Below are 12,665 nucleotides of genomic sequence, written 5' to 3'. Positions count from 1 at the left end.
GGAAAGGAGATTTAAGGTGGATCAAAAGATGAGACTGAGAATGTATAAACAGTAGTGTGAGAGGATAGAATTTTATATGGATCTGCAAGCAAGAGGAGATTTGAAATGAGACTTTATGAGACATATAGCATCTTATTACAAGAAAAGGAAATTTGTTGTTATGTATGGACTATAGTTTTAAAATTGCAAATCTATTAATGCAACAAGAGTCATAATATTGTTGTTTGGGATAAAAATTGGTCTGAACTTAATATAAATAATGGTGGATATACGAGGAGATTAAAAAAAAAAAAAAAAAAAATTAATTAGAAGTTTTGGTAAAAGCGAAGGATGTAGGAAAGTTTGGATGTTATAATATAAAGCATATGATATGAGAATGTTGTGAATGGAGTGGAAATTAAAAGGGTAGCAAATATGCTAGTGTGGAAATGGGTATGGAATGTTAGGAGGGTTATGTTAAAGGGATAAAAATTGTTGTTTTGGGGAATTTATTGACTTTTTGAATAGGAAAAGTTAGGAAAAAAGATTTCCATTATATATTTAATAATATTTAAAAGTGATATTTAACTTGAGGGAATGTGATGTAATCTGACATGAAAGATGGATGTGGTTTGGATGAATGTAATTTTAAAATTTGGTGTGATTATTTATGTATTTCAATAATATCTTAATGGAAATGAGTGAGTAGAGAAGGGAGGGTTCATGAGAGATGGGGGAAAGGAAAGGAAAAAAAAAAAAAGAGGTAATCCTTGATAAAGAAGTCTTGTGTGATAAAATGATATTCATTTTAATATGATAATGATCTGGCTAATGGTTTTAAAATTATAAATATAGCTTGTGGGGAGTTTATCTATTGCCTAGTCAAGGTGTGCGTTTCAAAGTTGGCAAGTAATTTAAGGGAGGGATGGGAGGGGGAGGGGATTAAGAATATGGGAAGGGGTATAGGGGAGGGGATGGGTTCTAATAATAATTTTAAAAAGGGGAAAAGAGGTTATAATATTGATGTGAAGAATATTATTGATTATTGTTTTGATTTGATATAATGACTTTAAAAATTTTTTCAATAAATGTTAATGGTCTCAACCACCCGATAAAAAGGAAAAAAGTATTGCTATATTTAAAAAAACAAAATGCGGATGTCTATTTCATACAGGAGACTCACCTTAATGGAGATGAATCAAAAAAGCTAATTGGTAATTGGGTGAGAGATTGCTTTTTTGCACCGGCGGTGGGGAAAAAAGCTGGGGTAGCAATTTTAATAAATAAAAAATGTTCAGCAGGATTTAATATGGTGAAAGCAGATAAATTAGGAAGATGGGTGCATGTGAACATGAGTATGGGCAATAATACCGTGGCGCTATTTAATGTGTACGTACCTAATTCGAATCAAATTGAATATTTTAAAACTCTACAACTAATAATTTTACCACTGGCTGCTAATAATTTGATAGTAGCAGGAGATTTTAATGCTGTTGTGGACCCTTTATTGGATAAAAAACCTAGTAAAATTTTAAAATCTTTAGGGTTGGATAATTTTATAAATTCTTGCAATTTAAAAGATATATGGAGAATTTTTCATTTTAATGATCGAGATTTTTCGTTTTATTCACATGTTCATAAATCTTTTTCTAGAATTGATTATATTCTTGTTTCTGATGGGCTAATACAAGATGTTACACAAGCCTCTATAGAACCAATAATTTTATCAGATCATGGAGGAGTGTGGATTTCTTTAAATTTTAATGACCCGGATAATGGTAGGCCTGTATGGAGATTTAATAATGCATTGCTTGCATATCCAAAATTTTGTGAAGAATTTCAATTAAAAATGGATGAATATTTTCAAAATAATATTACAGAGGAAATATCTACAGAAATAATATGGGATGCTTTTAAAGCAACGATGAGAGGGCAAATTATATCATTTTCAGCTTATTCTAAAAAACAATTAAATAAGCAATTTACGGAACTGGAACACGAAATAAAAGATTTAGAATTAAAATTGATTAATAAGTGGGAGAATTCTACGTTGCAAACTTTATTAAAAGCAAAATATAAATATAATGAGATTTCTTCTAATTTGGCTAAAAAAAATATTATGTGTCAGCAAGCTTTGTATTATGGTAGTTCAAATAAGGCGGGAAGATTATTGGCTAATTATCTTAAAGTGAAAAAAAGAAAGATGAAATTGAATGCAATAAAAGATGAAAAAGGTGAAACTCATTTTCAGATTGGTCCTATTTTAAAACAGTTTTTAAATTATTATAAAAACCTGTATTCTTCTGAGTCTTATTTAAATAAAGAAAAAGATGGTATAGTGTTTTTAAATAATATTGAAGGTCCGAAGATTCCTGATCATATAAAAAGAAGTTTGGAAAATCCAATATCTTTACAAGAATTACAAACAGCATTGAAATCTCTTAGAGTAGGGACCGCTCCAGGTGGTGATGGTTTTACGGTAGAGTTTTATAAAGCATTTCAAAATACTCTTTTACCTCATTTATTAAATTTATATCAGAATCAACTAAAGAAAGGTTGTATATCAGGCACTATGGCAGAATCATTAACTATTGTTTTGCCGAAGCCAAATAAAGATCCCATGTTGGTTTCAAATTACAGGCCTATTTCATTGATAAATGTAGATGGTAAATTATTAGCCAAACTTTTGGCTACACGTTTGGCAAAAGCTCTTCCTCACATAGTTGGTATGCATCAAACAGGGTTTGTTGCTCAGAGACACTCTTCTAATAACACCAGATTGGCATTGCAAATGTTATATTTAACAAAAGAAATTGGAGATCCGGCTTTTTCTGTGTCTCTAGATGCAGAGAAAGCTTTTGATCGTGTGGAATGGACATTTATGTATCAGGCCATGGAGTGGTTTGGTATTGGTTCGGGATTTATACAAATGATTAAAACTCTGTATAGCTCTCCTGTTGCTAGATTATATATCAATAATAATTTTTCTGATTGTTTTAAATTGCAAAGGGGAGTTAGACAGGGATGTCCTTTGTCTCCTTTACTTTTTGATATAGTGCTTGAACCCTTATTATTAGCTATTCAACAAGAGGAGGAGATACAGGGTATACCGCATAAAGATAAAGAATATAAAGTTTCTGCATATGCGGATGATATATTACTTCATTTGAGGAATCCGGAAACAACCATTCCAAATTTATTGGTTTTGATTGAAAGATTTGGAAAGTTTTCAGGATATAAAATAAATTGGACTAAATCAGAAGTTCTTCCTTTAAATGTGCATTGCACAAAAGGATTATTTGACTCATTACCTTTTATTTGGAAAGAAGAAGGAATAAAATACTTAGGTATATGGATAAAAAACACGCTTGATGAGACAATTATAATGAATGAAAAAAGTTTATTGCAAAAAGTAACAGAGTTATGTGAGCAATGGAATCCTTTACATTTATCTTGGTGGGGAAGAGTTCAAACTGTCAAAATGATGATATTGCCTGTGGTTTGTTATCAAATGGGAATGATACCAGTTTTTTTTCAGGGGTCTTTTTACAAAAAGTTAAATAATATTCTTAGTAAATTTATTTGGCTGGGTAAAGCTGTAAGAATTGCTCTAGTGACTTTACAAAAACCAATTGAGGAGGGAGGGGTAAATTTTCCAAATTTTTATAGGTTTCATCAATCCTATATATTGCGCCAAGGTATGTATTGGGTCCTCCCAGAACTCATGGAGAAGCTTCCAGATTGGTTATGGTTGGAGTGGCAGCTCATGTCTCCTATCAGGCTTCGTCATCTGCTTAGCATTAAAATGCCTAGAATAAGGAAAACCAATAGGATATTAATGGACACATGGACAACATTAAAGTATGTAAACAACTTAACTCCTATTACTATTCAAAAATCTACTTGTCAAAATATATGGCTGAACTCCAAGATACAAATAGGCGGTTTTATGATTGTCTGGAAGGATTGGATTGAAGCAGGAATACGTACTTTAGATGATGTTATTAATGATGGTAAGCTGCTGGAGTTTTCACAATTGCAACATAAATTTGGACTTAATAAAAAACAAAGTTATAAGTGGTTGCAATTGAAGCAGGCTATTCAGGCAGGGTTCCCTGAATGGAAGTCTTTAAATACTCATTTTACTCTAGAATTCTTATGCTTCCAGGCAGATTTTATGGGTCACCAGGCCGCACAGTGGTATAAAACATTATCTGGATATTTAAATAAAAAACCAAGGACTGTACTTAGAGATATTTGGAGCATTGAGATTAAGCATCAAATTAATGCATCTCAATGGCCACGTATTTGGTCTTGGAGGATAAGATGTACAATGTCTGCGTCTATGAGGCAAACATGGTTTTTCCTGTTGCATAGAGCACTCTGGACCCCTGTTCGCTTACAAAAATTGGATTGCTCTAAGTCTAATAGATGTTGGCATTGTCATCTTGAGGCTGGAACTCTAGATCATTTATTATTTTATTGTCCTTTTATTAATAATTTTTGGAAATTGATCTGGGGTCAAATAAATTGTATGTTAGAGAATCCTGTGGCCCTATCATATGACACAGTTTTGTTTGGAATGTCTATGAGGGCCAAAAGTCAAATTTCATCGAATAATAACAAACTGTTAATGATTTTAACAGGAGTTGCCATCCAACATATAACACATAACTGGAAAGACTATAGAGGATTGAATTATTGTTTCTGGTGGAGTTCGGTTTGTCAGGTGTATGAAATGGAAAAAACATTGGCAATCAAGAGAGGTTATTATAAGAAATTTAAAGAGGTGTGGAGACCATTAATTGAGTATTATAATAAATAAATAATTATATTTATCCCCATTAAATATATGTAGGGGGGAGGAGGGATGGGTGGGTTTTATGACATTATGAGGGGTAATATATGGAAAGGGAGGGAGGGGAGATAGTTTATGGTATAAAATGAATGTAGAGTTTCAAGTGAAGAATGTATAGTATGACTTGAATTATTGTACACTTGTTTGCATAATGTAAAAACGAATAAAGATATTTAAAAAAAAAAAAAAAAAAATTTTAAAACATTATCATTTTATACAAATAACAATAAGAAAAGAGAAAAAGAAATACCAAAATTTTACAAACATTGAAGGACATTCCTTACAACATTACCCTGTAATCTCCTCTAGTCCACATAACACAATCTCCTCTTTTCAAGGGAGAAGAGGCCCAGGTTCTCCAATCTCTCACTGTACGGCAACTACTCCAGCCCCTTAACCATTTTAGTCGCTCTTCTTTGGACCCTATCGAGTAGTACCGTGTCCTCCTTCATGTACTGCGACCAGTGCTTAATGCAGTACTCCAGGTGAGGGCACACCATAGCCCGGTATAGCGGCATGATAACCTTCTCCGATCTGTTCGTGATCCCCTTTTTGATCATTCCTAGCATTCTGTATGCCCTTTTCGCCGCCGCAGCACATTGTGCAGATGGTTTCATGGACTTGTCGATCAAAACTCCCAAGTCCCTTTCCGGGGAGGTCTCTCCAAGTACCGCCCCGGACATCCTGTATTCGTGCATGAGATTTTTGTTACCGACATGCATCATTTTACACTTATCCATGTTGAACCTTATTTGCCATGTTGATGCCCATTTCTCGAGCTTGATTATGTCACGTTGCAGATCTTCGCAATCCCCCTGTGTCTTCACTACTCTGAATAACTTCGTATCGTCCGCAAATTTAATCACCTCACTCGTCATACCAATGTTCAGATCGTTTATAAAGATGTTGAATTGCACGGGTCCAAGCACCGAGCTCTTTGGCACCCCACTGGTGACGCTCTTCCAGTCTGAGAATTGTCCATTTACCCCCATTTTCTGTTTCCTATGCTCCAGCCAGTTTTTAATCCATGTGAGTATTTCACCCTCGATTCCATGGTATACAATTTTCCAAAGTAGTCGTTCATGTGGAACTTTGTCAAACAACTTCTGAAAATCCAGATATAAAATGTTGACCAGGTCGCCCTTTTCTATTCGCCTGTTTACTCCCTCGAAGGCAAGATCTGCCTTTACTAAAACTGCGCTGGCTGGTCCTCATCTTTATTGCTGAAGGTCACGGAAATGTGTGAGCATTGGAACCCATTACATCTATCTTGGTAGGGGAAAGTCCAAACAGTTAAGATGATGATTCTGCCTGTGGAATTCATTATGCCAATCTTTAAAATGGAGCGGATAATAGCCATACAGCAGGGGCATTTTAAGAAATTTAGGGATGTTTGGGAGCCATTAACAAAATATTGTACAGAATGAATATTATTTTTTCTCTTTATTCACACACGTCCAGGGTGGGGAGGGAATACTTTGATTTCTTATGCTTAAGTATAATTGTTGTGTATAAGGAGAGGGGGAGGGATATTTGATGTGAGTTAAACTTTGATGGTATATTAAGTGATATTAAAGTATACAATGATTGTATCTTACTTTACACTTATTGAAAGTTTTAAAAATGAATAAAGACTTATAAAAAAGAAAAAAAAAATCAAGCTTCTTTTAATGTCCCACGAATGCATGAAGCTTCTGGCTTTGCTTACACAGTTCAGTTGAGTCCGTTTCAAACGGCAACACACAGGTGCCCTGGGCTCAGGTTTCAGAACAAAGGAAAAATCAACACAGCAAACAAAGCAGCAAACTTTCCCTTTTGTGACTTTGAAACTCTGACCTGCTTTCAATGCTGTGCTACAGTGCATGGCTTCCCGCATGGGCAATTCTTCAGCAGGAAAATCTCCATTCTCACTGTTATCATTTCCATCAGCTCCCAGGTCTCCTCCCCAGGAATCGCCAAGCTGTTCCTCCTGGGCTCTCCCCCAGCTCTCCCCTTCTGGCTCAGCATTGCTGGAGGATAAGGACTCCTACGTGCCAGGCCCCTCCCCCCTAAATACTCTCAATGAGCACAGCAGAGGCTTCCTGGCTTGAAACCAAGGTAATTTTCTGTCTCTTCTTAAAGGGACAGGATTAAAAGGTGCAGCACAAGTCTGTTTAACTTTTCTAGGCTGCACTGCTCTAAGCTTGAGAATAAACACAGGGATAGGAATACAATGTCAGGGGAGCGCAGCGCGGTGTCCTTGTCACAATATCTACAACATGAATGTATGAATCATTGAAAAGTATTATAAATTCATGGTATTTGCTTTCTTTTTTTCAGGATGCTTGAAATTGCTAGAGCCATGGGTCTGAAGATCTCCAAAAAGAAGTTGCCTGTTCAAATGTTGGGTGAAGAAAACCACAAAATAGGGGCCCTGGTACTCCCACTGGTTGTGTATCCAAATCCTAGTGATCAGCGCAAGCGCAGAAAAATGACATAAAGGAGACACAAACCTTTAAATTGAGAGCAAGGGTTATTAGAGCTAGGTATGACACAGTTCTATACTGTGCTTCAGAGGTAGTTACTTCTGATTTTTCATTGCAAGAATCGAATCAATATAAATTCCTCCCAAGCAGTCTTGCATTGCAGGAGGAAAGAACATGATAAAAGGGAACCCACTCACATTTGCCACTTCTAGCTAATGTTGCTTGTCCAGTACTCTAGTATGTGTTCAAAGAGGAAGCTTCTCTGATTATATTTGGATCTTTTATAACTACTGATATACATCAACAAAGATTAAATAGATTTGCAAGACATTTTTCTAAATCTTCTAGAAAATTGCCCACTTCAAATTTTGTTTTATCTGGCCTGGAACCTTAAGAACCTTAATATGTAAAGACAAGAGTGCGGTTGAAATCCAAGATCTATGTTTAATTGAAAAACATAGATCTTGGATTTCACATTCCTCTTGCTTAAAATCTTTTCTCCCTCTCTCGCTCCCTTAAGTAAAACACAGCTAAGCATATGGATTTGTTGTAAAGTATAGAAGAACCTGACAGATATAAAATTTCAGCCTGCCTACTTGAAAATCCCCTTTTAACATTAACTGCTGTGCTGGAAATTTCTGCAACTTTTGAAAACCAAGAGGTAAAACAGTCTGAGTGCTCTGTTGCAGAAATGAGTTCTGTGACTATTTTAATAAACAAAATTTCAGATTTTGTTCATCACAGTTAATTTCACAGTGTTGTGGTCATTGAGATGTTTGTTATGATGGATGTTTTAATCATAAAGAAATTTGTAACATGTTGCTGTGAAACTCAAGTTTTCTATCAATAGATGAATGGGAGACTCCTTTGCCCTGTACTATCACGGATTGGCCTAAATCTCAACATATCCATTTATGGGGGCATCATCACTTAGTTAAATCAGTGCTTTGTAAAATGTAGTACTGTAACTGTGCTAGAGCCTAATGCAGAGTTTCCCAATCTGTGGTTTAGAACCTCAACTGGGATTACAAATCCTACATTTATGGTCACAAACCAGGTGAGCTGTTTATACCACTATCAGTCTTCCCCTTCCTCAACATTGGATGCTGTTAGAGCCCTGACAGATTTATCTGCTTCAGGCTTGATATTGTCCTTGTTGTCGTTCTGCACTTCCAGGTATTTGGCTGGGGTCATGGCCACAAAAAGATTAATAAACACTGGCCTAATGTCTTCCGGTGATCTACAAATGATCTGTGACCTATAATCATTGCCTACTTCAAAGCATTTGGCCCCTTAGCTGGTATTTTGGGCACTGAACAGAGATCTGGGTACATATCCCCAAAGACATGGACTAGAAGGTACCAACTCATTTCAGAGGCTTCCAGAGATCTATTAAATGAGATAGTCACAAGAATGTCACCTGGATTTTGTAAAGTGATTTAGAGAAAAAAGTTACATAGTCTATGTACTCAATCTGTTCTACTAAGTCAAATGTAACCATGTTGATGCTCCCTTTTCAAACTATGTAACAAAGACTTCACCAAAATAGAACTCTAATAAATAAAGAACTGTATATTGGGAGTGCTTGATTCTCTAGTTATTTTTAAATGCTTAAGAAACCTTTATTTTAGAATTTATTTTTGGTTTCTCATAAATTTCAGTGGGGGAAAATCATTTGAGAAAATATCATTTTTGGGGCAAATATTAGTTTATTTTGATGGATAGAAGCCAGGCCAATAAAAAGATTAGGTTCTTACCTTGATAATCTTTTTCCAGTAGATAGGGATGGTATGCATAGGGTTATCCGTGCATGCTTGTGAGCACAGTGCTGATGTTAAAATCACAGCTTTTCTTTCCTCTTCTCCCTGGGCTGTGCTGCCCCCTTCAGTTTGCACCAAAGCTGGTGAGAGCACTAAATGAAAGGGCAGGATGGACATAGGGAAACTCCCCAAACACATGTTTCTGATCTGCTCACACATAGTTAAATAATAAAGTGCAAACAACTTTTCAAGAAAAGGTTTCTTGAACTTTGTTGACCTATCAGCCTAAACATTTATGGAGCCCATACATTCTTCCTCAAAGATATATATATTGATTCTTCCCAAACTAAAGTTTGCTAGAAAAAAAAACTGACCCTTGAACTAGAAGCATTGAAACAGGAAGTGGCCACATCAAAAACTGACAGGGGGAGGTTCTACATATACTTCCTATCTATTGGAAAATATATTATCAAGGTAAGAACCTAATCTCTATCCAGTGCTGAAGCAAAGTATAGTGTTGGCTTGATGAGCCTGTGCGCAGTACTGAGGAACCAAAAGCGACATCTTCCCTTACTGCTAAGATCGCTCTGTAGAATTTGGTGAAAGTATGTAGAATGGCCAAAATTGATGATCTACAAATCTCAGGCGGGATTGTTTGGGATTCTGCCCCAGGAGGAGGCCATGCCCTTTGTTGAATGTGCCCTGAATAATATGGGCAGTTGTTTTCCTCAATCAGTGTATGCAGAGGATATCGCTCCATATATCCATCTGGAAATAGTAGCCTTGGAAGTTGGTTTGCCCTCTCTTACCAGGCTTGTCAAGACAAGAGGGTAACCAAAGAGTTCTCTTGTGTTATCTGGAGGTCACTGCGTTTAGCCTCTTGGATCATCTAAGGCCTTGTCTTTTTTCTTAGACCCTATGGGGTGAAATGCTGGCAGTCTAACCTTTTGGTTGACATGAAACGGTGAGATGACCTCTAGCTAGAATGGTTCTATGCACAACAGCTAAAAGAGGATTCTGCAAAGGCTTATATGGAGCCCTACTAAGCCCCTCCAACCCTATATTAAGATTCCAAGATGGAAAGGGGCTCTGAATTGGTGGCATCAATCTCAGGACCCTTTAGGAGCTTTCAGGAGCTGGACAGTCTGGGTGGGCCACTAAGTAGGCTCCTTGCTCTCGGAAGTAGGCAAGCCCTGTTACCTGGACTTTAAGGGATGCCACTGCCAGGCCCTTATCAAGGCCTTCCTGTACGGATGTTAGGATGTATGAGATTGGCGCCTTGCCAGACTCAAGTTTAATTAAAAGTTTGATTAAATCACAGTTTCATATTTCAATGCGATGTACAGTATAAAAATAGGGCAGACTGGCTGCATTTATTACAATAAGATGTGTACCAAACATACAAGTACAAAAAATGGTGGAACTACAAATTAATTTAAAGAGAGACAATAAAGGTTAAAACCAGGGCTGTGGAGTCGGTAGATAAATGTTCCGACTCAGACTCCTCAGTTTTTTGTACTTCAGACTCTGACTCCAGGTACCCGAAATTTCCTCCGACTCTGACTCCTCGACTCAGACTCAGACTCCACAGCACTGGTTAATTTTCAGATCAGTAAAATGGAATGTCAAGTTGAGAGAAATGAGCATTTTCGACATCACCTTCTTTTTGCTTTTAATCAAGGTTCTAAGGCCGCAGAAGCTGCTTGCAACATTTGTGCTGTGTATATAGTAGGTGCTATAGCTGAAAGAATCGCTCGTGATTGGTATGCCAAGTTCAAAAATGGAGTCGGTAGATAAATGTTCCGACTCCGACTCCTCAGTTTTTTGTACTTCTGACTCCGACTCCAGGTACCCGAAATTTCCTCCGACTCCGACTCCACAGCCCTGGTTAAAACGGCGCTGAAATGTCTCCCACGCTAAAATTGTCACTTGCTTTTTGACTCTAAGGAGGGTAGCAATGCCCACTTACGAATATCCTTTTTGGTTAAGCGCAGCTTGCTCAAGAACCATGCGATAAGACCAAATTGACCTGGATCTTCTAGGGCATTGCCCCTGGGAGAGCAAATCTGGGTGTACCGGAAGTCTGAGACACCATTCCTTCTGAAGGCAGACCAGATCCACATACCAAGAGCATCTTGGACAATCTGGCACCATTAGAATCACTACTCAATGATTTACAATCCTGTGAATTGCTCTTCTGATCATAGGCCATGGTGGGAACATATAAAGTAGCTGGGTCTCCAGCCAGAGTTGAACCAGGTCATCCAGCCCTGCACTTCTGGGTTTATTTCTTGGCTGACAAATTGACTCGCCTTTTTGTTCTTCATTGTTGCTATTAGGCCAAAAAGTGAGCTGGCAAGTGAGAACCCACTCAGCACAGCAGTGTAATTAAAAACTTCCCAGTTCAAAGAAAGCCAAACGCAACAAGTACATTTTCTGGCATTGGAGCTAAGATGTATAGACTGAAAGTGAGAGGAAGATGGGTGGTTGGTTTTCCACATTTTAGATGGCTGCAGACTGAGAAGGAAAGGTAATTTTTTTTTTAAAGCCAAATAAAGATCCCACGTTGGTTTCAAACTACAGGCCTATTTCCTTAATTAATGTGGATGGAAAACTTTTGGTTAAAACATTGGCTCTACGTTTAGCTAAGGCTCTCCCCTTTATCATTGATATGCACCAGACAGGGTTTGTTGCTCAGAGACATTCTTCTAATAACACAAGGTTGGCTTGGCATATGTTAAATTTGTCAAAAGCCATTAATGATCCAGCCTTTTCTGTATCCTTGGATGCGGAGAAGGCTTTTGACCAAGTAGAATGGACCTTCATGTATCAAACAATGGAATGGTTTGGTATTGGATCGGGATTTATACAAATGATCCAAACATTGTATAGCTCCCCTATTGCTAGATTATATATTAATAATAATTTTTCAGAATGTTTTAGTCTGAAAAGGGGGGTTAGACAAGGCTGTCCCTTATCTCTTCTGTTTTTTTGATATTGTATTAGAACCCTTGTTATTAGCTATTCAGCAAGCGAAGGAGATACAAGGTATTCCTTATTCAGTTCGGGAATATAAAGTCTCTGCTTATGCAGATGATATTTTGCTTTATTTGAGAAATCCTGAGACAACCATTCCTGTCTTACTTGAAATGATTGAGAAATTTGGAAAATTTTCAGGTTACAAAATAAATTGGAATAAATCTGAAGTTCTTCCACTATTGTACAAAAGGATTATTCAATTCACTTCCCTTTGTCTGGAAAGATGAGGGAATAAAATATTTGGGTATACGGATAAAAAACACTGGAAGAAACAATAAAAATGAATGAAAAATGTTTATTACGAAGGTTACAGAATTATGTGAGCAATGGAATCCTTTACATATATCCTAGTGGGGGAGAGTCCAAACTATCAAAATGATGATTTCTCCTGTGGTTTGTTACCAAATGGGTATGATATCAGTTTTTTTTTTAGGGGCCTTTTTATAAAAAATTAAATAGTATTCTTACAAAATTTATTTGGCTGGGCAGACTAGCTAGAGTCACCTTAGTATCTCTACAAAAACCAATTTCAGAGGGAGGGGTAAATTTTCCAAATTTTTATAA

The 12,665-nt window shown here is 36.8% G+C and overlaps 1 protein-coding gene across 1 annotated transcript in view; it reads left to right on the top strand.

The window, feature by feature from the left end:
- Window positions 1–8,883, top strand: part of POLR1E (RNA polymerase I subunit E) — a 220,609-nt gene extending 211,726 nt beyond the window's left edge. The window contains exon 12 of the mRNA XM_033917278.1: window positions 7,157–8,883. Coding sequence (XP_033773169.1) covers window positions 7,157–7,316 — 160 coding nt within the window. The 3' untranslated portion in view covers window positions 7,317–8,883. The remainder of the gene's footprint in view (window positions 1–7,156) is intronic.
- Window positions 8,884–12,665: the final 3,782 nt, after the last annotated feature.

Source organism: Geotrypetes seraphini, chromosome 1, assembly GCF_902459505.1.
Source record: "Geotrypetes seraphini chromosome 1, aGeoSer1.1, whole genome shotgun sequence".
Taxonomy (NCBI): domain Eukaryota; kingdom Metazoa; phylum Chordata; class Amphibia; order Gymnophiona; family Dermophiidae; genus Geotrypetes; species Geotrypetes seraphini.
The sequence above is the reverse complement of the archived record's forward strand: the minus strand, read 5'-3'. Positions and strand labels throughout refer to the sequence as shown.